Here is a 26,244-nt window from a genome sequence, read left to right on the forward strand (position 1 = left end):
AAGCTTACCTGGTTGAAACCTCTAGAAAGCAAGAGAATATCATTAAGGAGGCCTGAAATCTCAACTGGAACATAGAAACCCTTCAATGATTAGATGAGGATACTGGAATTGCCTTCGAAAATGAAATTCTGAAAGCCTTTCTCTCTGGCCATAATGACAGCCTCTCTACATGCCAATGCTTCCAAGATAAGTGGATCAGAAGTAGCAAAAATTCACCTACAAGCCCAGCTCACAGGACGAGATAAATGGTCCCGAGCAATTGCTGCGATCGCTCTAGACTGAGAACTTTGTTGTCTTCCCACCTCGAAGTTTTGATCAGGTGATGAGGAGGTGGTATTCAATGAAATCTGCTAACATTTGCAATTGTGGAGATGGTGTTGGATTGATTGTCTGAAGATGCTTGGAATTCAGTATAGTGTTAAAGAGCAAGATCAACCATATCTATGGCTGGACACTACTTGTGGTTGAATACATGGAGGTTTCTGCCTCTCCAGAGCTGTCAAAGAAGAAACACAAAAAGAATTATTAAGTACTTACCATCCTCTTGCTGCCGGAGTAGATAGGTTATAGTGAGCCAGAAATCTGATAGGGAGGAGCAGGGAAGGTGATATGTTTTAAACTGTAAGGGAGAGATGAACCAAAATTTTTAAGCTCTAGGACAATGAAAGAAGAGATGTTGAATTGATTCTAGTTGGCCACAAAAATCACAATCTGTTGGTCCATTAATCAAGAAGCGGGTAAGAACTAGTTTAGCCGGTAATCTTCCTTTCAGAAGGAGCCAAAGGAAACTTTAATCTTGGCCGGGAGATTAAGATTCCAGACACTCCTCCAAAGACTTTGGAAGGACTGTTCCGCTTAATGAAATACCCAGATTTAACTGTGCAAGTATCATTTGTCTATCTTCACCTCTGCTGGTATTAACAGGGAGGGCCAAGATATGACGAACATCATCTTCATGGTAAAGACTCTTAACCAAGTTGGAGTTCCAAGAATGGGATTACCAAATCATTTCATGTTCACTGGGATATCAATTAAATAATACTAAAGATAAAAGAGAAGGAACAGTTGAAATTTCAATTAATAATTGCTGTATCAAGAATGGAGAATGTTACAATCATGCATTCCCTCAAGATGTGTATAAAGCACTTGAACTAGCATGATTTTCAATTGCAGACCAAATGCAATCAGCCAAGGCATTTACAAAAACTGCCAAAGAAGACAAATTCGCCAAATGTAATCAGATACCGATCTACACCTTTCACTCTATATAGTCTATTATCTACTCAGATATGTATGCCAGCGCTTGGGTAACGATCGGGAAGAGCCCCATCCAACCAAAAACTAAAATGCACCATCATCCACTTCCTATGTTACCTTTACTCATTCCCTTGGTGTCTAATTTTCCAATGCTTGATCCTTTCTCAAGCTACAGCAAGGAGTAATGCTGCGAAGGAGGCAAAGGTCGTTGTGGATTTAATGTCAAAAAATCTCTACCTGAATATCTTCCGGGCCAGGAGGAGATTGTGGTGGAACAGCTGAGGGAAAAGATGTGTTGTCATTTATCTGCAGGACTCGTCTTGCAGTTGTGTTGGATTTTCCATGTTGACCAATCTTTCGCGAAGAAATAACTCCAGATTCAGTTGCATTGGAAATATAACTATTCTCGCCTGATGAAACTGCTTTAGAAGATTTACTATGCTCAACAGATGAAATGAACTCTGTTAGGTTTTTGTGTGACATTGCTATGACATTACTGAATATACCAGATTCCCTGAGTCCCTGGACTATAATCTGCAAACATTGAATTACGAGAAGTTTCAAGAGAGTGGTAAGGGATTGTGCAACATACACCCAAAATTTAACTATTCAGCTCATGGGATCCTCAAAGCTATGATTGGGTGGTTAACTGACCATTGGAGCATAAATGCGAGTCAAGATGCCCTTCTTCATGAGTTTAATCTTCAGTGATTGGTCAGTCCATACAACACGTTCCCGGTACCTGATGCAATGAGAATGTATGAGTAGGCATTATTTAGGACATTGGCAATCAATTTGTGGCATCTACAAACTACTGAATGCCCTGCAGTATATTAATAATTGCATGACTGGTGGAAGATAGCTAAAGTATCATCGTATTTGATTTGATAGCAACAAAAACTATACTACTTTATGCTTACAGCACTCTTTTGCAGGTGCTTCTCAAAACAAAACCTCAAAAGCTACATGGGTTCACAACTTCATATCAACATTGAAATAATTCAGAACAGGAAAATAGTATGTATGTCGTTATTACCAGTGAAGCATCTCCTCTTCCGTTGCTGTTGAAGCAATTATGAAAGCCTGCTCAGATCATAGCAAGGGTAATGTGATAAGCAAAATAATTTAGCCTGTTCTTCGCATGCAATGTTCTTATTGTGTTTGAACATGATACCATGTAAACTTGTGCAATAAGATGCGATAAGATTCAAGAGTGGCTCTTAAATGCAATGAGTTTAGAGCTGATCCAAAAGAGCATGCACAATTCTAGAGCAAAATGACAAGGATGCAAAGTGGTCTTTGAATATTATTAAAATGCTTGATAGTGGAACAAAATGGCAAGGATAGTAAATGATCTTTGAATATTATTAAAGCTTTTACTAACCCTGATATTCTTTAAAATCCACACTATAATTCATAACTTAGTATCACCGCTGTTGGGATAAGTCTGAATTTACTTGGGCTAAATTAAATTAGACAAAGAAAAAAAATAAAGAAAATAGAGGAGACACAAAGTTACATGGTTCAACATAAGCCTACATCCACAAGCAAAGGAAGCTGAAATCCACTAATGATATCGAGAGAAGTACAAGAACAGATAGAGTATTAACCTCAAGCCCTGAATCAAAGTTATCGAAATAATCACCCTTCCTATAAAAAAATAATTAAAAAAATACAGCAATAACAATTTGGGAAAAAAAAAGGTCCACATCTGATTGAACAGGAGCTCATAAAACTCTAAAAAACTGATGCCACAACAAAGGAATAAGGAATATAAGGCTTATCATAGGCTAAGTTGGTGTAAAACCAACTCGAATCTGGAAAGGAATTGGCTAATATTGCCAAAGTCAAATCTAAGTATGACTTTGATTGCTCAGCCAAAACAATTCCAGATTTTGCTAGGTTTCCTTAATGGCTTAGGATTATGAATGATGCAGGCCACAAATTTGATGATAATTTGAGATGGAACCCTAATCTATTGAATATTTTACTACCATCATTGCACTCAATTACAAACACTGAAACCTCCCAGAACCCATAACGTTCATGTGTCACTAGTCCCAACCCTAAGGAAGATAATAAAAGAAGTCACCAGAAACCTGAAAAGCTAGAATACAGGAAACTTAACAGGAACTGTTTCCAACAACAAAACAGAGGACAATGAATAGAATAAGAGATGGGGTATGTATGAGAACTTACAGCTCTGTCAAATTCCAACATAAAGCATCTTTTAACATCATCCTTTGTAGGCTTGCAACCACACCGATCCCGTCTTGAAGTCAAATCAGAAAATTTTGTGTATGTGTAATGCAGAACAGCAGCATCATCCAATTTGATCTCGCTACCAAAGTTTAGACAGGAAAGCAATTAGGTGCTTGCCAAGTTAGAAAGATTTCCAAGTCATGATAAAAAATAAGTAGATATAGAAATCCATGTGGTGACCTTGACATGCAGGAGACGAAAAACAACACATAGTTTGCATGTAATGAAGCATATTGTATAATGTCTAATTCATCTAATCACACAATAAAATGTGTTCGCATCTCTATATAAAGGGATCGCATGTTTGCTCAAAATAATAACATAAAAATAAAACTGTGATCATGCAAAATAAAAACATAAAAAATGAAAACAGTGATCATGCATATAAAATTAACGGGATAACAAAATGAGCAACATACTTTGGAATCTTCATATAGTTATGCCATCTATGTGCACCATTAGGGCGAAGATGATCTTGAATTCGGGCTGCAGCCTTCCCATTTCCATATGTCAGAAAGTAGTTTGGATTACCACGAGTTGCTTCTTTGTAATTTCCAAAATATACTTCTTTTGGAAGATGGTCATAATTCTTCTTGAACAGTGAAACCTATGACAACAAAATATAACAATAAATGAAAATTAAATTTGCTTGTAAACTGTAAAGTGGTACTCGTATTTAAATATTAAGAAGTTAAAAATATAATTAGCAAATTTTATTGATATACTCCAATTACTAGCCATATATGACAGTACTATATGTAATCCAAATAAATATGGTCTCATGAGGAATACTGAGAAATTGGATCAGTTGTACCAATCAAATTGAAAGGCAATCCATCCATGCTTTGGCATTCTTCTAAGCTCTTGGTCATTTTATTAGCTATGTGTACTTTTTAAATTAAACTAGCTAATGATAAGGGGAGAAAATTTTGAAGAGATAATACCTCGCTGAAAGGCTCTTTGACATCGTCTCGCTCAACACCACTCTCCTGAAATAAATAATGTCTTCAGTGAATATGAAGAAGAGAAAGAAGCCAATAAGCATAAAGCACGATGTGAAGAAATTCTTTGCACTGAACTACGAGTATCACATTAGAAGCAGATTCACTTACATAATTTGGAAAGATAACCATATCAATCTTTCCAGGCACATCTGAAAGCAAGTGTCTCAAAGAATATTCACGAGCTCCCGCAGGATGTAGTAGCTCATCAGTATCAAGATGGATAATCCAGTCCATTCCAGCCTCCTAAAGTTCAGTTTAAAAAAAAAAAATACACAACCTTCAAAAGACATAATAATAAGCAGATGACTTGCACCTTAAATGAAAATGTAATAAGCATACCCTTGCCAAGACAATTGCCATTTCCATGTTGAGGGATTGCTTGACAAATAACTCATAGTTACATGGTTTGTAAAAGAAGCTTGCCAACCAAGTCTCATTCCAGATCCGGCTAATGAAGAAAAGCATAATAGAAAGAAAATCAAAATACAAATAATGAGATTGATAAAGTAACTATCTTGTAGAATGGAACAAAAAAGAGCAGGTTTATCATTTAAAAGATTCTCATCGATCTCCATTTTAATCTACAAGAACAAGTACTATCTAGATAGCCAGAGAAAACATATTGAAATCAAAAGCATATGACAATTATTTAATCTTAAGCATTCTAATGCATGTGCAATGTACATTTTTTCCACTATCTAATGGCTAATATTTTCACAAGGCTTCCCCTTAAGGACCAACTACTGTCAAATAAATCCTTCAAACTTAAATCCTTGACAGAGATAACCAGAGTCAAAGACTAAATAATAGAATATGAACGAATACGTCAAAACTAAAAATCTCAACGCTAACTGATTAAATTCTTCTTGTACGAAGTAAGTTCAAAAATAAAGGGCCTTCCTCTTTCTACCTTAAAACTATTCTATCTTCAATATTTTGCTTATTAAGAGAACAAACTTGAATAAAAAAATACTTTTAGCTTAACTTCATGGAAGAAAATTTACTGACCTTCTAGCTTGTTTTTCTTCTAGTTCTCTTGTTCGGTATATAACTTTCACACCCTGAAAAGACACATGAAGTCCATGACAAAAATAAGCTCACAAATCACAAGACCACAAACAGCGAAAGTGAACCCACTTTGAGGAAACATATAGTAGAAAAAGGCATTACAAGTTTGATTGTAAAAAAATGAGAGCGAGGAACAAGAGAATTAACTCACTGGTATCGTTTCTAGAACTTTAGTTACATTAGGAGAGGCAGCCTTGCCCTCAACGAAAAGGAAAAAGGAAGAAACTCCAATAAATTTGTGATAAAATATCCATGGCAAAGTTTGTTCTAAGCCTGCAGAAGTACTTGAAGTTATACATATCTGGCATGCAACAGAATTAGAAATGGAAAGAAGTCATCAAATAATCCAAAATTTCCTTTTCTTGAAGCAAATAAATGGATGATATGTAATGATAAACAAAGAGAAGAATGATATGTAATGATAAACAAAGTAAATGATAAAGAGAAGAATTATATGAGCTTAATAATCAGAATTGAACAACAAACTTTATTTAGTTGGTGTCAAAATATCTTCCAAAGTAAATGATAAACAAAGTTGTTGAAACAACTGTAAAAGGAACAAGTAATAGGAATTCTGACTTGTAAATCAGAATGATATGTAATGGAAAAACATTAAAATAGTTTTAGATCAAATGAACAGAAATTTTTAATCACACACAAAAAAAAAGAAGCCCTTTATTGGTTCAATTTATTAAATCAATTAAATAAGCTCCAATATTGTTTAAAATCAATTTTAAATACTGATGGACAAATGCTAAACTAGTGTAACAATATGATCTAGCAATAAGGTTATTTGATGGAACTAACTATGAACTTCCAGGCATAACAATCATCCAAATGTCTAACACACACACACACACAGATATATATATATATGTGTGTATGTATATATATATATATATATATGTATATATAATCATACTCTTATAAATCATCTCTTTCCGGATAAAAAGGAAAAATTATGCCAAACTATAAGTGCATAAATATAAAGAATTTCAAGGGGGGGATAAACACTAAAGAAATATCTGCCTTTATCCTGTTTCAATGTGATAAGACAAACATCAGAATAAAAGCATTCAAAGGGAAAGAAACGGGGGAAAAAAGAGAGCATATTCATCGATAGCCATTGAATAATGTACCACCAGAATAAGCATTTCTTAGATACAGATGTTGGATCCAAATCCAAACCCAAAAAACGATTAATAAACAAAATCTAATCTTATATCCAGGAGAAGATACAAAGTACCCATCAACGAATCAACACGAAGAAAAAAAAAAAGGAATCGAAACTCACCTTGGGCTTCAGATCAGACCCGAAATCGAATTTCCAGTTCCTGTAATAAGGAAACGACGGATCATGGCTGCGACCCAGAGGATCTCTACAACCAGAATCCTTAATTCTCGAGAGAGAGGCGGAAGAGGAGGCGGTTTCCATTCCAGGAAACTCATGGTGGTCAGGCGACCAACGAGAAAGTGGGTCGGTCAATCCACCACGCCATTGAAGAATAAAAGCAAATGCGGCAAGCGTTAAGGGAAGGAGAGTGAGGAGGAATAAGAGACGAGAAGTGAAGTTCTGAGAAGAAGACAGGGAAGAGAGAGAGGAGGGCCTTGAACCCGCCATGAGAGATTGGAAGGAGCAAAAAGATATTGTTGCATATATGATTTATCTGAAAAAATTTTTGTTATGTAGAGATGTAGAGAGAGAAAGAAGAGAGAGAAGTTGAAACTGAAATGGAAGAAGCGAGGAATGATACATGGAAGCCGTTTTGTCCTGAGCAGTAGTTATTGCCGTCGTCGTTCACGATTTTCTTTTTTTTTTTTTTTCAAATTATCTTAAAATAGGATAATTGTAAAAAAGTCCTAAAGTTTATAGCAATTTTCAAAATAACCCAAACATTTTAATTTTTTTTCAGTTAGTCATAAGAATTTTCAATTGTGTATTAATTATAGATAAATTTATGAAATAATTAATTTTTTATATGCTTTATATTTTTTATATACATTTATATTATATTTCTTTTATAATTTTTTATTAAATTTTAATAATAAAATTTTTTTAAAGATATTTGTTAAACAAAATTAGTTTCAAATAAAAAATTATTATAATGTATTTTAAATAAATCATTTGCATGAAATACAATCTCAAACATAGTGGGAACATAAAAGAAGATTTATTATGTAAACTATAAAAAAATAAAAATTAAAAAATATAGGGATCACCAAGTATATTCTTTAACTTATTTAGCTATTTATAATTAATTTTAAATTTTAAAATAAATAACATAATTATTTAAATTAATAATAAATTTTAAATTTTAAGATAAATACAAATACTAAAAAAATAACATTTGAAGATAAAATTGCTAATAACATATTTAAATATTAAATAAATTCTAAAGAATATAAAATAGTAATTTTGATAATAAATTTTAAAGTGAATAATAATTTTATTATTTAAAATAATTTTAAAATTAATACACAAATTTAAATTTTAAAATATACATAAATATTAAAAAGATAAAAAAAATTGAAATTAAATTATTAAAATAACACATTTAAATATTAAATAATTCTTGAAAGAATATAACACAATAAATTAGATATTATAAAATTAACAGATAAGTGATCTTTTAATGATTAACAATTAAATTTCAATTTCAATTTCGTATTAAATAATTTTGGAAAAAATATAAATAATAATTTACAATAATATTTAATTTTTCACGTAGTTAATAATTTTATCATTTTAATTTTAATTTTTAAAATAAATGATAATTCTATTATTCAAATTATTCTTGAGTTACTTAAAAATTTCAAAGAATTTATAAAAAAATAAAATAAAATTATAATTTTAAAGAAATAATATTATTTAGATAGGAATAACATTAATTGAATAAAATAAAATTACATTTTAATGGAATGAAATAAAATGATATAAAATATTAATTTTATTGATTTTGAAATTCTACTGAAATTTTAAAATAAGTTTTTGGTAAAATTAATTTAATTAATTAAATAATAACTTTAATAGATTAAGATATACATATAAAACAAATTCATGTGATTAGTTAAAAAAATAGTTTTAATTGAATGAAATATAAAAGTTTAATGTAATAATTTTAATTAGGAGTGAAATGTAATCATACTTTATAATAATAATGGGATTTAATTTAATCAGTTAAAATAACAATAATAATATAATAATTTATATAAAAAATTAAAAAATATATATAATGAGTCAAATAAACGTGCAATGTACCTTGTAAAAAAATAGTAATTATAAATGTTTGATAAATATATAATTAAGTGTATTTGTTTGGGATAAAATTCATGAATGAATAAGAAAGTTTACAATATATTATGTAAATTTTACTTAAAGTTTTTATATGAAAATATAAATTTAATCATATATTATAATAAACTATGATATACGATAAAAATTTTAATATTATAATAGTCTATACTCAAATTGTCAAAAAATTTATACTCTTTTAAACCGATCAATTCTTTCACGATATAAAGTTATTATTAAAAAATAATAATTAATTGATTTTTATTATACATGCGAGATGTCTTATCGACCGGTTAATGTCAGCTAAATTATGAGAAAATTTATTATCTAACTCTATCTTTTTACTATATAAAAATAAAATATATATAAAATTTAAAATACGCATTTTTATTTATTCATTCTACATAAATTATTAATTTAAATATTAGAATAACCGCAGCTAATTACCTTTTTCTTTTATAAATTAATCAATAGTTTTTTAATTATTTTCCACCACATCAAGCTTTACTGTAAATTAAAATATTTTAAATTTAAAATTCAAATTTTTTTAAAAAAATAGAAATGGAAAATTAAGAGAATAGAATTTAAAATCTATTAGATTTACTCAAATACACTAACAGATATATGAATGTAAATTTCAAAATTTTTATAATGCGTATTTTATTACATTTGATATTTTATTTTTTTCTACACTGATTATAATTTTAGAAATGAACCCAGCAAAATTTATTTTCTATTTAAATTACTTTTTAAATAATTCATTGGCTTGAAAGAAGCTATTCAATTTATTTAATATTCATAATTTCATAAATATTATAATTTATTACATTATAAATCTTTAATTTATTTTTTATTTTATAAAATAACAATAATAATACATCAATTATTTAGAAAACTAAAAAGCATTATTTTATTTTTTTTAAATACTACTTAATTTTATCAATTTTTTACTTTAAAGCGATAATTTAATTTATATTAAAATAGTATTTCATAATATTATACCGTTATTTGTTATATCGCTATCAAATAGTGATAATATCTAATCGCCGTCAAAGATGGTGATCAAAAATAATTTAGCGTTTATAAATTATAACTGTTTGATAACCGGCGTAATATCATAAATTATTATTTTAAAATAAATTGAGTCAAATATTATTAAATAAAAATATGTAAAATTATATAATATATTTTTTAATTTTTTAATTAATAATTATATTTTATTTATCATAAATTAATTCTATTTATTAATGATATAACATTACAAAATATTATTTTAATATAAATTAAACCATATATTTAAATGAAAATAAAAATAATAAAATTACATAGTATTTTTTTTCTATAATTTACAACACGTATAAAGTAGAAAAAGAAATATAATAATAGAATTATCAGAAATGAAAGAATAAAAACTATAAAAAATAAACTAATAAAGGCTATAAAAAATTAAAAAAAAATAAATTTGAACAAAAATAGTTTTTCCAACTTGAAAGTTAAAAAAATAAATTCATATATGATACGTGAGATTAAGAATGATTTAAAGGGTGTTTAGCATATTATATAAAAATTAACTTATAAATACTAATTATTTAAGACTTATTAAGTATTTAAAATTTTAAGTAATTATGCATTTGATTGTAAGAAATTAATATATTTAATAATAATTAATTTGTAAACATAATTATTATTAAAATAACTAAAAATATATTAAATAGGATATAAAGAGAAATTTTAAAATTAATTAAGAATAATAGAATAATTTAATTTATAAATTTAGTGCGTATAAGCACCAAAATAAAAAAATTATTTTTTTCACTTTATTTTATTCTTTTCACTTATAAACTTATAAGTGACAATTTTTTTTAGTGTTCAAAATCTAAAGCCTATTTAAGTTTGTCGATTTCCCTTAGAGCTTAAGAAAGTTTGACTCTAGAGAAAACAATTGTAAGAGTTAAAATAGGGTGAGTATTCGATTGATTCGATTTAAAATCAAATTGAATTAAAAATTAAAATTTTAATATTTATAAAAATTAAATCAAATCGATATTGATCAAAAATTGAATCGAACTATCTGATTCAGTTCAATTCGGTTCAGTTTGATCGGTTTAAATTTTAAATAAATTTTTTATTTTTTACTCTTTATTTTTAGTATTTAAAATTTAATTAAAATAATTTAATTTTAATAGTATCTAATCTCTCTATATTATTAAAAATAATATACAATTATCACTAAATTTATTCAGTTTGATTTTTTCGATTTTTTCTAATTAAAATCGAATCAAAATAAAATAATTGAAATTTTTAAAATTAAAAATTAAACCGAAATAAATAAAAAACTAAACTGAAATTTTAAATTAATTTAATACGATGATTTTTTTTATTTAAACCCAATATTGTCAAACCCAAATTACAAGCACTTTACTCAAAGATTTGTTTCATACCATTGTAAAGGGACACAGTGCTGTGCAATTCTTTCAGGAATTTTTTTTATGTATTATATATAATTTTATTTAAAAAATTAATTAAATTAAATTTTTATAAATTTCTTCATAGTTAAATTATGGAAAGTTGAACCCCTATAAATTTAATCGTTTGCTTTCTTTGCCTTTTCTTCTTTACTTTGGACATTTAACTTCTTATTTGAAATTAATAATTTTAAAAAATTTTCAATTTAATTAATTTTTTTATTTAAACTAATATGAAAAATAACTTATATTTAAAAAATATTTTTTATAAAAATATTTTTTAATAAAATAATTTATTTTCTATGGTTTAATTTTAATTTAAAAAAATAAAATATATTAATAAATTTATATATAAAAGTTTTAATAAAGCACTTAAAATTGTAAAAAATAATTTTTTTTCAAGAGAGAAAATTATTATTTTTTAAATAATTTAAAATTTTTATTAATCAGAAAAATATTTTTTATTAATTAAATTTTATAAATATTCTAAACATTAGAAAATGTAAAAAAATATTTTGTTAAAAATATTTTTATATTTCAATTTTTTAACTTTAAAAAAATTAAAATCAGGAATGATTTTTTTACAAATGAATTTTTACAAAGGAAGGTTATTGTTAATTGTTTATGTTGTAAATGTACAGAGCACTTGAGTGTTTGATTTATCTTTACTTGCTTTATTATGTTTAAAGTGGGCTATTATGCGCTAATTCGCTTATTCTAATCCATTCTCTACTTGTTTATTGATATTCGAGATTCGAAAATGAGTTTAAATATAGGCGAATTTTAATGAGTTTGATGTTATTTTCCTTCTTTTTATTCATATATATATATATATATATTTTTTTTAGTATGTAATTATTATTTTCCGTCCTTATTTATTATATTCACATAATTTGTATGTACGTACTGTATTTTTATTTTTAGAAAAAATTATTTTTTAATCTCTGAGATTTAACATAATTAATTCTTCTGTCCCTTTATTTTGGCGACCCAATACTTAAGTCCCTTATTTTATTTTGTATCCAAATACGTAGTCCTTCCCTCCAAAATAACCGTTTGGAACACGTGAATTGACAAAATTAACCTTCATTAAACCCAAACCCAAACTCAAACCCAAATGCTTCTTCTTCTTCTTCTTACCCTTTCTACAATTGGAGAAAACATGAAAAAGAAAAACAATAGGGATTTCACAGTAAGAGAAGGTATTTTTAGAAAAAATTATCATCTCTTACCTTTGACTCTTTGACCAAACAGTTTAAATGGACGGAAGGAATACGAATTTGGACGGAAGAGAGAGTGAGAGACTTAAGTGTTGGATCGCCAAAATAGATGGACAGAAGTATTAATTACGTTAAATTTAAGATACTAAAAAGTAATTTTTTTTCTTATTTTTATTACCAATTTGCCACATTCACACACAGTTAGCTTGTATGGACGTGCTGCGTCCTTATCTTCGTCCACTACTCAAACACATCCCAAATATTATAGAATCTATCTTTCTATAAAGGCTGATGGACATTTTGAGCAAGATTGCTCCGGATTCGTTCAAGTCCTGCTCGTATTTGGACTCTATTGAACCCAATTATATGGTATTCAGGCCGTCATCATTTATCTTTTAAGAAAAATATAAATCTCTAATATGTATATAAATTTTATTTATGTATTAAATAAATTGTCAGTGTCCTTAAATTTAAAAATTTATGGGCCTAATAGCACAAAAATTAAAAATGAGAACTGAACAAGTAAAATTAGAAAATTTGAAGGGCTTGCATGAGACAAAACCTATAAAATTTCAACATCAAGGAAATAACAAGCCAATTAGGCAAATAGCATTTGGACATAACCTAGGGGAAGGAAAACAAAGTGGAAAAACAAAGAGACTCCTCATAGGGGAAGTATAGCATAGAAATCATCATCATCTTTTATCATCTGACCAAAAATTACAAACTTAAAACCTTTTAATTTAATGAAATTAATTATTGGAGAAATTACATTTTAATTCTTAAATTTTAAGATAATTAATGGATCAATTCTTATATTTTTAAAATCAAATACTTAAATCACAGTATAATCATTTTATTCAAATTGAAATTTATTCCATCCATAATTATATTAATCAATCTTGTAAATAAATATTTCAAATGTCTAAAATATTTTATGAACACTTAAATCATTTTAAACATGGGAGAATTTTATATTGTATAAACTACACTTTAGTCTTTAAATTTTAGTGTAATTGACGGATTAGTCCTTGTAATTTTAAAATTAAATCTTTAGTTCTCTATATTTAATTCGTTTAAAAGTAGAGTTATTCTGTCTATTATATACATTAGTTTAAAATTAGTAGATAGTTAAATTTTTTTTAAAAGTACGATTTATTTCTAAAATACTTTTTATAAAAGTTTATAATCTATTTAAAAGTTACTTGATAATACTTAAAAATAATTGAAATTATTAATATTTTTTAAAAATTTTGAAATTGTAAGTATTGAAGAATAAAAATTGTTAAAAATTAGTTAAATGAGATATTACAGATAAAAGTTAATAAGTATTTAAGTGTTCTTTTATAAATTATAATAGTTGAAGACGGACTGATTATAAAAAAATTTAGGTGTACGATTTAAAAAATATAGTGACCAATCTATTAATTATATTAAAATTCAAGAATTTAAATATAATTTATTCATTTAAAAAGGATAATAAAGATATTTTTATAATTTTAACAGTAAAAATAGATTGAGAGACTTCTAATTTAAACGGACTGATTATAAAGAGATTTAAGTTATCGATTTTAAAAATATAATGATTAATTAGTTAATTATATTAAAATTTAAAAATTAAAGTATAATTTATCATTAATTATTTAATTTTTCTATTTTAAAAAATATATTAGTTAGTTTGAATTTTCATTTCAATTACCTTTTAGTCCATTTTGTTAGGCATTAATTTAAATTCCAATCAATTCTTGGACGTGAAAGAGAGAATTAAAAGCAGAAGTTGGATTGGCTGCCACAACGACTGGCGCTTAAATTAGAAAGATAATCCGAAAAATAATGGGTAGTAGTAAAATAGGGTAATAATAATTATATACGATGGTTATTACTAATAGAATAAATTAAAAATTAAAAATTTAATATTTATAAAATTTGAGTTGATTTTGATTAAAAATCAAATAAAACTAAATCGATCTCATTCAATTTAATTCAGTTGATCAATTTAAATTTTTAATAAATTTTTTATTTTTTATATTTTATTTTTTAATATTTTAAAATTTAATTAAAATATTTTAATTATAATATTATATAATTTTATTATATTATTGAAAATAATATATTATTATAGCTAATAGATTTAGTTGAATTTGATTTTTCAATTCTTTTGAAATTAAATTAAAATAATTGAAATTTTTAAAATTAAAAATCGAATCGAGCCGAATTAAGATGAATAAAAAATTAAATTAAAATTTTAAATTAATTCAATTTAATTAATTTTTTCAATTTGAACAAAATATTACTAACTCCTAATTATTACTAATCAGACAATAAAATCTTAAAATTAAAATTAATTATAAAAAAAATATTTTAATATTTTTGGCGAAAAATATTCTTCCGACAATAAAATTTCCTACCCAATCATTAAAAAAAAAGAACTTTCTGATAACATTAGCCTGCTGTAATAATTTTGCTTTGAATGTTCTAAAGTCTGAGCTTTGAATCATTGGAGAAGCAGAGCAGTCTTCTTCTGCCACCTAAAGAAAGCACTCAGATTATGCATATAAAGCAACTACATTCTACTTCCTATTACACTAAAATTCCCTAAGATAATTTTATTCTAGTGGGATCATATATATTAAATACTTATTACTTAAATCAAATTTATTTCTATAAATAATTAATTTAATATATAATATATATTTTATTTTATATTTAAGCATTAGAATTTAAATATTTTTATAAAATTATTATTATTTTAAAATAAAAATTATTAATATAAAATATTTTAAAAAATAAGTTAAATTAATTTCTTATTCTTTTTTTTAAATAGAGATTGAAAATTGAGAGAATAGAACATGAGACCTCTCAAATTTACTCAGATTCACTTACCACCGGATTAAAACTGTGAGTGTTTTACCCTACTTTAATGGCCAAATTAGTAACATCAAAGATTAATTGCATTAGAAATACAAGGTGGTATCATGTTTGAATTCAAAGGTGATTGGAAAATCAAATTGGACATTCCATGAATAAATTCTAAAACAATTACAACACATGTAACTTTTTCAAAAAACACAAACCATGACCGGTACTTGAACAATTTTAGCCAAGCATCAAGTTACATGATATACCTTGGCTACTTGGAAAATGAGGGCTAAAATCAATGTGTTAAAGAATGCAAGAACAATTTGGAAAGCTTTTTAGTTAATATCATCTGATTCATCTCTTTAATAGCTTTAGAACATCACCAACAAGATGCAATGATCCAGTGACAAGCACCTGCAATTATATAGTGCATGGTTAGCACAATTGTCTGCAAAAGAAACTATTTATCATATGCGTCAAAGGAAAAGAGTTGGGAACAAAAATCAGCAAGAGAATTTCTTTTTGTCACGGGAATTATGCGGTACAATTGCTAAGTTAAAACCGGACCCTTAACCGGACTCTTGAATCCAACGGTAGTTCATTCCTCGTAAACGTACTCGCTTCGCATAATTTTTTAACTCAGATAACTCAGGTGGATCGGCATCCACTTAATCCAAAATAGTTAACCAAATTATGAGCTGATTATTCTATAAAGCTATTTTTTCCGGTAATCCCGCGATTTGGGATTGAGAACCCACTAAGTTTAGGTGTTACACATGTCCACTTCCACATCATTTTCATCCAAACCCATTTACTTTCTAAGAACTGTGAAAAATAATAAACTGAAAAATCCACGAAGTTAGATCATTTTTATAAAATTTTGGTTATCCAAAAAAAAAAAGTGATGAAAACCCATTTTCCAAGTTAATATGAAAACTAAGAGCATGTCAAATGCTTGGCATTGTTGTTGCTAATAGCAATTATTAGAGAAAATGTTCGTATGTCAGAAGCTGATTTTGAAAAAAGTTAATATTTGAAACTTTTGCAAGTAGCTATTAAATGCATTGATAAAATTTTGCAAATAGCTATTCATTCTGTAACTCAACTTCTTATCGTAAGTAATTCTAAGTGGGCAATCTTACTCGAATTCTTAGCGTAGGATTTTCTCTAACACAATCCCTCAACCATTTTATTGTCAGAGGGAGTGAAGAAATGACAGAACTGCAAGCCAAATTTCCATCTGCAGGACTGCAACGAGAAGCATCCTCGTAAAGGAATTCACGCGGTGGTAAGGTCTCTGCACTGTCCAACTTGGAGCTTTCGTCAAGTACAACATCTCCTTCTGCATGTAACAATAAAGTTTCAGTACTGCCCATCACTTGTAATGCATTGGGACTAAGAATGGCCCAACAACAATTTATCATTGTATAATTCAAATGAATAAAGAGAAAAAGATTTAGGAATTGCTGAATTCATCTCCTTTTGTCAGATGTTGTTGTGACAGCATATGAAACAAGTTCACCTTTACAGCTAAATTTGATGTAGTTGATAAAAGTTATGATTAGAAGGGAAAAAGGAGCAATATTATGTCAGACTGCTACATTGTAACAGCTAAAAATGCTGTCACATATAGCTCCCTCCCTTCAAATCTCTCTTTTATTTATTGATCTTTACCTTAATTTATATTCATACGAAATGCAACGGGAGAGAGATGATGATAATAATCGCGTTTAGCATGATCTTCATGCTTAGAAAGGATTTTCTATATAGCTTATAATAAATAATGGAGTTTATTAGCAATGACCAATATTTACAAACAAAAGAGGAAGCAAACAAGGGACTCTAGGCTCTAGTATAAAGAAGGAATAAAATATGCAAGCTTCATAAAAAATTAGAGTACCTATGCCATGGATTATCTTCTCCCAAAGCCTCTGCAGGCTGAATTGCCACGACAAATCCTGGTTAGAGATTCCTGAAGGAATGGCTGAGGTGCCAGAAGTAACCTTGTTGTATGTTGAAATGCTCGGGACAAATATGGCCTTTGAAAAGTAGGTACCTGGCAATGATCATATCAAGTCTCATATCTGTGCAGAAACTTCTGTGCAAACAGAAGCATAAAAGAAAGACAACTGCATGTTGGATGTCATTCCTCGTAAGAAAAAATTTCGTAATACAGTGTTTACATAGAGAAGGAAAATTTCGTGAAGAAAGGTAGGATAATATAACTCTTGAACAAACAATCTCCAAAGCAGCAATTACCTGAGGAAGCACAGGTACTCACTAGCTGTGGAAGCAAAATTTGAGGATCTCTAACCTCCATGCAATTGAATAAAAGAATCTACAAGGCATAAACCCTAATATATTAGATGACACATAAAAAGGCTAAGAACTTGGCGCCTGTAATCTAAACCTCAGTGACTATAACGAATTTCACCTTCTTTGATATTTTGTTAGACTCATTAGTGTTGCCTCTTTCACTTTGGATATAACCGTTGCCCCAAACTTCCTTCATACTTTCAACATCATGAGAAGATGATGATAGGTTTGGTAATTGCTTGCTTTCTTGAACAGCACTAGAGAACCATTTGGCACAAACCTCCATGCTTTCTGGACTGTGAGCTCCATCCAAGTAGAAAATCAGATCTCCAGAAGAATTGTCCGCTGGTGCTGAGCCAAAGTGGCAATTTGAAGAAGAATCATGGACAACTTGAGCCCTACCATAAAGATGCGCTGTTGTAAGACCTCTAAGGAATGCCTCTGGCATATTAGATTCCGGGTTATCCTGCTATTACATTCAACGAAGTCAAACTGTGAATAGTTATTGTAAACCAGCATATGGAAACTGTGGAAAAAGATAGATACTGCCGCCAATAAACATGGGAAAAAAATAGTAGAATAAATGGATCTGTGATCTCATTGCATCATAAGATCTATTAGATGCAGCAGGAGAAAATAAGATATAAAATACATGCCACTCAGTTGATATTAACACATTTGCTAGTGTTCATGAACACATACAGATGCATAAAACATATGGTTACATAAATGGATATGCAAGTACATCTATGTAATCTAGCGAAATTACGACAAATAACTAGCAAATAGATTCACAATGACTTCATTTGATGAATGATAAATAGCTGAGTGAACCCAACATTTTGGAATATCTTTTCCCAGTTTCCAGTTCTTTGAAGCCAACATTTACATAGGGAAACAGCAAGAGCGGCATTAGTGAATTGATGATCACCAGACAAGCTAAGCTTTGATCCCTCCAACTTTTTATGGTCAAGAGGTTCCACTACTTTTAAGGGTACCTGCAATCAATATAAATAAATCAATCAACAATGTCACTTGCAATTCATGAGTCTATTGGCAAGTACTCAAGCAAACATGACAACTTAGAAGTTCCATTAACCAATTTCTAAAACATAATAGTTAAAGAATGAAGACACGGATATAAGATAGCATAAAATGAATTTCCACTCATCTTATTTTGATGTAATGAAAATTAAAACGACATGGACATACAAGAGTTGATAACAGGGCTTTTTCTGGGATAGTCTTCAAAAGCATATATCATGATTAGCCAACAATGAATCAATTGAATCACAATGTTATTCAGCAGCAAAATCACACATTAAGATTCAATATATAACACCAGAGGTTACCGCTAATTCATGGGCCTTCTCATGAAGAACATCCATTGCTTCAGAAAGTTGGTGTACCGTAAATGCAGGAACTTGGGGCTTCAGGAGCAGTGAAGACATCAATTTAGAAAATACTTGAAAATGAATACATTACATTTAGAATGGTCAAAACAGAAATAATGCTATAAATAACCTTCATCAATGAAAATCACATTCTTAGTAGTTTTAGCTTCTCACATATGAGTTCTATACCTTGAAAATTCCTGCCTTGTGTGAAGCAATACATCCAAGTGTATTACCTGCAGAAAAGTACAGTAACTGTGTTGTTTTAAGAAATAATTTACCCCTTTCTGTAAGTGCTATTCAACTTATAATGTACATAAATGGAAAGCAAAAGAAAAATGCATAAGGTATTTTCATAATTTGCATTAAGCCCTAATCCAGCAAATAAAACAAAAAATGACAACATTAACATAAATGTGCATCTACAAATAAAAGAAGAAATGAGAATGAGAAGGATAAGATATGAAAATATGGCATACCCAAAACTTCTGTATGATCCATCCCCAATGGTGTAATGCCACAGACAACAGGCTCTTTAATCTGCAATAATTTATAAACAAAACTAGATTATTAACCACTGACCATTGACCATGCACTTACTATCTATTTCATTTTACAATCTTCATAAAGAAAACCTTTATAAAATAAGAAGTTTCTCTGCTATCACACATTTCGTTGAAGTAAATGCCAAGGGCCAATAATTGGTATAAGCTCTATAATAGTCAATATATTTGAATCCAGGAAGAGAGCATACCACATTTGTTGAATCCCTTTTTCCTCCAAGACCAACTTCAATTATGGCAACATCTACCTGAAACAAAAAAGGAAAGCAGAATAAAAGCCTCATAAGGACCACTTACTGCTTAGTCAGAGATAGGCAAGACATTGTTTAAGGTTCAAAAAAATTTTGCATTCGAGAACAAAAATGTAGCATGGACATGTATTCACATAAATGATAGCAATGAGTGATATTGCCAGTAAGCATTAACAAGAATTGCAACAATTAGCTATGACACTGATTAATAATTTACAATTGCAAAATGTATGATCACAAGTAATAAGATTATGGACAAATTACAGAATCAAAATAGGTTTTTTATTATTGTTTTTACCAAAAGGAGGTCTTTTTTCTCCTATACAAGAACAATGGCAATGGCTACTTAGCAACAAACAAATAGATATCATAAGAGAGACAACTACATTTGACACAGAGTTCTGTGCTGGTAGATGATATGCAAGACACACAAACACACATGGATGCAGAAGCACAGATTGGGGGTGGGGGGGGGGGGCAGTAACACATTGACAGATAACAAAATACTTCAGGACATGATGTTATATGGCTAGGGAGATGGAAAATGTTGACAAATGGAAAGCCAAAGTCAGAGGGGAAAAACTCTTTGAAGGGGACAAACTAATTGTTAAGCAGATCTAGAGTTTCAAAGTTCTGACATAAAGAGCATACTACTGTATCTAAAAATGAGAATTTTAGAAGTCAATCCAGTCATATAAACTTTCAACTGCTCCACTGTATGTTTCACCAGAAAAAAATCCTCATAGCTAGCCTGATTCTATGAATTAGTTATAGTAGATAATGTTCTTGGCACTTGTCAATATAAACAGATATCCTACAATTGTTGAAGTCTTGTTCTTTTAGTCGGGATGAAAAGCAAATGCAAAGAGAAAGGCGACAAGACTCGTAATGCTACCACTTGATGTTTCAACTAAAAATGACAAAACTTATTATTGACGTCATTTTGCAAGCTAAAGATTCCTCAACCAACCTTTTCACAGACAAATATTTTGAATGCTAAGACTGTGAGGAACTGAAATAGTGGGGGCATCGGCAGGTCATCACTTACATGTTCCTGAAAATTTTCCAGAATTAAGTAGTAGGCACTACCATTTAAAATTTGCATAAATAGCTTAATTATTGAGAATAATTAAAGGCACAAAATGGAACCTTCAACTGATTCCAACAGTCCCAAAAGTGCAATAAAAATTTATCTTCAGATATGTCAAATCTGCAAAAGCAATTCATAGTCAGAGACATGAATCAATAACAAAGAAAAACAATTAAATTGACCAATAAAAATAGTTTAGATAACGAACAGCTACCCAAAATCCTATCTGGAATCAGATTCATATGATGGACTAAAATTCCATACATCTCAAAAGACTACAATTGCAGCTCCCCATAGGAAGGACACCTACATAAAAAGTTGCTTTTGACAATTCTATAAAACCCAAAATTTCACTCCCATTTGACAGCAGAAAAAAGTCAAAAACATTTGAAGTGGAAAATTACTGGTGTGATATCACAAGATGTACCAAATATGGATATGGTAATGGACATAGCAGCTGTTAAATGTTTTTATGGGTATGTGTACCACTATCCCCATTACCCAAAATTAACATGCATATTTCTTTTGTTTTGGTAATGGCCATTACCACGGTTATATAACAGTAACGGCTGTTATTTGGTAATTACACTAAATGTAAGTGCCATTACCAAATAGAAAGAGATTTTAGCAGGCAGCTGGAGAAACTGCAATTCGAGCTATGAAGACTAATTTCTTCCAGGCAAAAGGCTAATTTCAGCTGCCTTTTCTTTTTCTTTCTTCAACCCATTTGAAAGTAATTCCACATTTTACTAGGGATCAAGAAGAAAAGCATACAGGAAGGGGTAATCTTCTTATTTTCTTGGGCTCTTTATTGGTACTAATACTTACAAAGTTTGTCAAAACTGATAGTTTATGCTGTAAAAATGTTAGATTTCTTAAGTTTAGTTGATTCTATTGATAATGTGATACTATTACTTTACTGTATTTTGCAATAGACAGTTAAATTAGGTTACGGGCTTCACACCCTGATTCCATCACATCTTACCATGGTTGGAATCAAGACCATGACTGCAATTTAAATCCATGATTCCAAAAAGAAGAAGCTTCTATTGCCTCTAATATAACTGGAAAAGTTTGACAAGCATTTGATGGCCTAATAATCATCAAAATAACCAGTCAATTAACATGGCAATTAAAGATCACAAATTTGTCTTCCATCTCACCAGTACTTTAGAGAACTATTTTTGTTGTTATTGTAAAACTCATGATCATGGTTTGTAGTCTAGCACGAAAGTAATAGATTAGAATTTTTCTTGTTCTTCTGTTTTCTAGTTTTGTTCTCGGCAAGAGTGAGGGGGATTATGAATTCAAACACTAACCCATCTATACGGAATCTTTCTCTCACATCAATTAGGTGAGGGGAAGTAAAGAGTCCTGTTCGAAAGCCACATTCCCGTAAAATAGCTTCACAGAATGCACACGTTGAACCCTGAAATAAAACCATCAAAAGAAGAACAAACTATATTAAAGAATGAGTGCTACCAAATATCATTACATTTTTAATTTTTAATACACATTTAACAATATATAAGCCTCAGATCAAAATCTGATAGCATAAACATGGGTAAAAGCAGTGAAACTTATATTCATGTTTTCTGCTCTTTTTCCTCATGTGTGTACAGCATCCAATTAATGAAGTGGAACTGCACCTATTTCCAACAGCATCTCATGTGACATCAAAAAATATTTTAGAAACGTAACTATATGGGACACGCTAAAAAACAAAAAAGAAATTTGATCTGTTCCACACTTTACAGTAAGATTCAAATGACAATGCCAGCAGGATGGAAACTATTGTCTACAATCTGGTCAATTTATTAAGAACACATTTTAAACTGGGACTGTACCTTCCCTTTTGTTCCAGCAACATGGATAATCTTGAGCTCAGGTATATGCTCTTCCAAGTTGAGTATCTGTGAAGAAACAAATCAGTCAATTTCATTCAAGACAACAGAACAACAAAGTTAAATAATTTGCCTAGCTGCTGGGTATTACCAATAAGAAACTTTTAAAAGCATTTTCCCCTGATATGACCAAGAAACAGGTCCATAGTAGATGTTCAAAACAAAAGGAGCACTTGAATCCCATACACAATAATAATAAATAAAACTAATCAAGCATAATAATTCAACCAACAGAAAAAGGAAACAGGTAATCAAAATATTGTAAAAAGTAAAGAACCATCACTTTACAGTACAGAACAAAATATTATTGCCCCTAGCTTATATTTCCTTTGCAAAGCACAAGAATGTTAATGTTACCTTAAGATACATCTGCATCCTGTCAAATTTTCCATATTTTCCACCAACAGATGAGGGGGTTCCACGTTTCTGACGTGTAATAAGGGAGGAGAGTGCTTCCATAGCAGTTTCATAAGAATTTGAAAGAGGAAGGTCCCGCAAAGAATCTTCGACAGCCACATTGCTTTCTGTTTTTTCCATGACTTGAGATGACATCTTGTGATACTTAGAACCTGAAATGTGAAACTATCAGAGAAAGTTTGAAAACTCATACTAAACCTTTCATGTGCTGAATCAACACTAGGGCCACTTCATGTGATCATACTTTGTTTTAAAGTTCCTTTAGTTATAGTATTTATCGTTCGAGTATTCAATTTTGAAAATATAAAGTATGTAACTGTGATTTTACCTCTTGCTTGGAAATGGAGTTTCCTGCGATCAATCAGATCATGGGTACCCACAAAAGCTGGCTGGAAAGAATACTTGCATGGAGCTCTGGTAGAAAATTTATATTCTCTCTCATGGAAGTGTGAAACTCTAACTATCCCACACTTCAAATAATTGTTTGTATAAACGAACATAGAAAACATCAACCCTGCTAGAAAAACAGGAGTCGGTTGGAAGTACAATGATCTTTAAGCACTGTAATATCTACTCAAGTTTACATCTTTATTTAAGTATCTGACTATCAAAAACAGACTTGACCAATGGCAGCTCTATAACTCCTTAGGGACAATGGAGATTTCCTAGAAGGTAGCTACAACTTAGTAGCAGGACAATGTCCAACTCAATCAGTGGGACAAATAAATCCTCTCATTTTCCACGATCGAAAATCAAATTCCATGCCCCCAGTTCATTACTATCCAATCCTCATATCAGATAATACAACTTATAGACTTTGGCACTGAGTGCATGCTTGATAGGATGTAATTGAATCTAATAGAATGTAATCAAATACAAATTCAAGCTCCCTTTATTTCGTAGAAAATATTTTCAGAAAAACATTTTCTGCTTTTCCTAACATTTGGGGCACTCAAAAACATTAGTCAACAGAAAATATTTTCTTAAAAGTTAGGTCATTTTTAAGGAAAATTACTTACTATTTTCAAAGAAAGGAAGCCATTTTCCTTCTTTGAGAATCTTTTTAATACCACAAAACTTCTATACATAAATTTATTAATATCATTTATTTTTTTAACATTGCTGCTAAACAATATAAAATAAGTTATTTTCTTAGATAATATTTTCCAGGAAAGTTTTTTGCTGCAAAACAAATGAAGGTTCAACAGAACAATGAACTAACAATTCATTTCATTACATTAGCTGCATTCAATTATGTTATACCAATCATGTACTAAAACTATAAACATAGATACCACTTCTATTTCGAGTTTTGAATGCTTAGAATCACAAACTCCCCAAACACCAGATGAAGCAAAAACACAAAAAATTTCCGGCTAATATAGTAAAGAGCCCAATTCACAATGAAAAAAAATTGAATTCTCACCATTCCCTCCCTCCAGTGCAAGAAAAAATAATAAATAAACAGCTAAATTAGATTCAGAAGAATAAAGGTCATTGCTTTCTGTTACCAGACAAAGAAAGAACATATACCCAGAACTCGTTTCTCTCCTTTTCTCAAATTTTCTTGCCAGGCAACAAAGAAAAGCCACTAACAACACTTGGAAAGAAACTAGAGAAAAAACCAAGAAACCATATTTACCATGCATATATGAAAATAGAAAGAAAGGAGAATGAGAAACTTAGACTTACAGGGATAGCCATAGTCTTGAGTATCTTAGGAGTTGGATTTGCAGCTGCACTTGTTCCTTTGGTCTCTCGGAAGACCTGTCTCCTGCTTCTGCGGGAGGGACAATGGGCTCTCATGTCCACTTATTACTTTCAAAATATTTGTAGCCGGTTGCTTAGAGTACTTGCTTCTAAAAAAATGATAGAAATTAGGAGTGTGCTCCACGTGATAATAATTTCTTATTTAGGGTTTCATGGACTCCAAATGTTGCTTTGCTATCACTATAAATGCTGCAATTTTAGAAATTTTTTTTTGATAAATTATACTTTTTAATTTCTAAATTTTAATATAATTAATAAATTTAATTATTTACTTTTAAATTCAAATGTTTAAAGTTTTTTATTATCCGTTCATCTAAATATTTAAAATATTATCATAAATATTTAAATTTTTACAATATCAGTAAAATATTTTATTTTAAATAAATTATATTTTATTTTTATTAATTTTAATATAATTAATATATTATTTTCTATATTTTTAAAATTAAATTCTTAAATTTTTTTATATTCAGTATATTTAAAATCACAGTTTTTCCAAATATTAATTTAAAATTGGTGGTTAAACTCTAAAAATATAATTTTATTTTAAAATATTTTTTATAAAAATCTATAATCTATTTAAAAGTTATTTGATATCATTTAAAAATTATTGCAGTCATAAATTTTTTTAAAAAAATTGAAAATATAATTTTTAAAAGTTTTAAAATCATCATATATTAAAATATTTTAATAAATTAAAATTAAAGGAAAAAAATGTTAAAAATTAAGTGAATGTAACCATGTGGATAAAAAATAATAGGAATTTGAAATTTTTTAAATGAAAAATAAAAAATGAAATATTTAAATTTTAATAAATGAAAAAAATAGATGCAATTTTAATTTTTTAATATTTTTAAAAATATTTTCACTCTCTTAATGATAAGAAATGGGCATATATATATATATATATATATATATATATAAGGATTGAAATATTCAATTTAAAATTATAGAAATTGATTTATTAATTATATTAAAATTTGTAAATTAAAGTATAATTTATCTATTTTTTAAAATATAAATTAAATAAATTAAAAATAATTTACAATTAAATTTGATAAAATTTAGCCTTTGGAGTGCTGAAATAATAAAATATTTTTCAAATTGCTTTT

General features: G+C 28.8%; 2 protein-coding genes across 11 annotated transcripts; both read right to left on the reverse strand.

Moving 5' to 3' along the window:
* Window positions 1-1,048: 1,048 nt before the first annotated feature.
* LOC110622899 (glycosyltransferase-like At2g41451) lies at window positions 1,049-7,353 on the reverse strand. Its single transcript, XM_021767616.2, has 11 exons — window positions 6,886-7,353; window positions 5,743-5,892; window positions 5,532-5,584; window positions 4,863-4,971; window positions 4,632-4,766; window positions 4,464-4,508; window positions 3,939-4,126; window positions 3,457-3,598; window positions 2,294-2,340; window positions 1,912-1,999; window positions 1,049-1,791 (listed from the first exon to the last, which is right to left on the reverse strand). Exons 1-11 carry the CDS (start codon window positions 7,210-7,212, stop codon window positions 1,480-1,482), a joined length of 1,596 nt encoding a protein of 531 aa, XP_021623308.1. The 5' UTR covers window positions 7,213-7,353; the 3' UTR covers window positions 1,049-1,479.
* An 8,308-nt stretch (window positions 7,354-15,661) lies between these two features.
* LOC110622226 (folylpolyglutamate synthase) lies at window positions 15,662-25,206 on the reverse strand. Of its 10 annotated transcripts, none has more exons than XM_021766667.2 (17): window positions 25,055-25,205; window positions 23,691-23,876; window positions 23,303-23,514; window positions 22,889-22,954; window positions 22,361-22,470; window positions 21,101-21,161; window positions 20,922-21,005; window positions 19,892-19,948; window positions 19,617-19,677; window positions 19,327-19,373; window positions 19,096-19,173; window positions 18,583-18,741; window positions 17,862-18,209; window positions 17,687-17,765; window positions 17,328-17,483; window positions 16,570-16,769; window positions 15,662-15,841 (listed from the first exon to the last, which is right to left on the reverse strand). In XM_021766667.2, exons 2-17 carry the CDS (start codon window positions 23,869-23,871, stop codon window positions 15,782-15,784), a joined length of 1,959 nt encoding a protein of 652 aa, XP_021622359.1. In that variant the 5' UTR covers window positions 23,872-23,876; window positions 25,055-25,205; the 3' UTR covers window positions 15,662-15,781. The 10 variants fall into 10 exon arrangements, 9 of the variants coding, with proteins under 9 accessions (XP_021622359.1, XP_021622357.1, XP_021622358.1 ...); XM_021766665.2 differs by having other exon boundaries at window positions 17,862-18,212; XM_021766666.2 differs by having other exon boundaries at window positions 17,862-18,212; window positions 23,691-23,879; window positions 25,055-25,182.
* Between the last annotated feature and the right edge of the window lie 1,038 nt (window positions 25,207-26,244).

The sequence above is a fragment of the Manihot esculenta genome, chromosome 9 (genome assembly GCF_001659605.2).
Source record: "Manihot esculenta cultivar AM560-2 chromosome 9, M.esculenta_v8, whole genome shotgun sequence".
Classification (NCBI taxonomy): domain Eukaryota; kingdom Viridiplantae; phylum Streptophyta; class Magnoliopsida; order Malpighiales; family Euphorbiaceae; genus Manihot; species Manihot esculenta.

Bases quoted from the DNA above. Each gene is read 5' to 3' on its own strand.
- LOC110622899 (XM_021767616.2), bottom strand. From the start codon at position 7,212: ATGGCGGGTTCAAGGCCCTCCTCTCTCTCTTCCCTGTCTTCTTCTCAG. The intron at 2,341-3,456 runs GTAAGTTCTCAT...TGATCTGAGCAG, and splicing joins TGTTGGAATTTGACAGAGCT to GCTTTCATAATTGCTTCAAC. The intron at 2,000-2,293 runs GTAATAACGACA...TCATTGCATCAG, and splicing joins GAAGAGGAGATGCTTCACTG to GTACCGGGAACGTGTTGTAT.
- LOC110622226 (XM_021766665.2), bottom strand. From the start codon at position 23,871: ATGTTTTCTATGTTCGTTTATACAAACAATTATTTGAAGTGTGGGATA. The intron at 23,515-23,690 runs GTAAAATCACAG...TTCACATTTCAG, and splicing joins ACTCCATTTCCAAGCAAGAG to GTTCTAAGTATCACAAGATG. The intron at 17,484-17,686 runs GTAATTGCTGCT...GATCATTGCCAG, and splicing joins GAGTACCTGTGCTTCCTCAG to GTACCTACTTTTCAAAGGCC.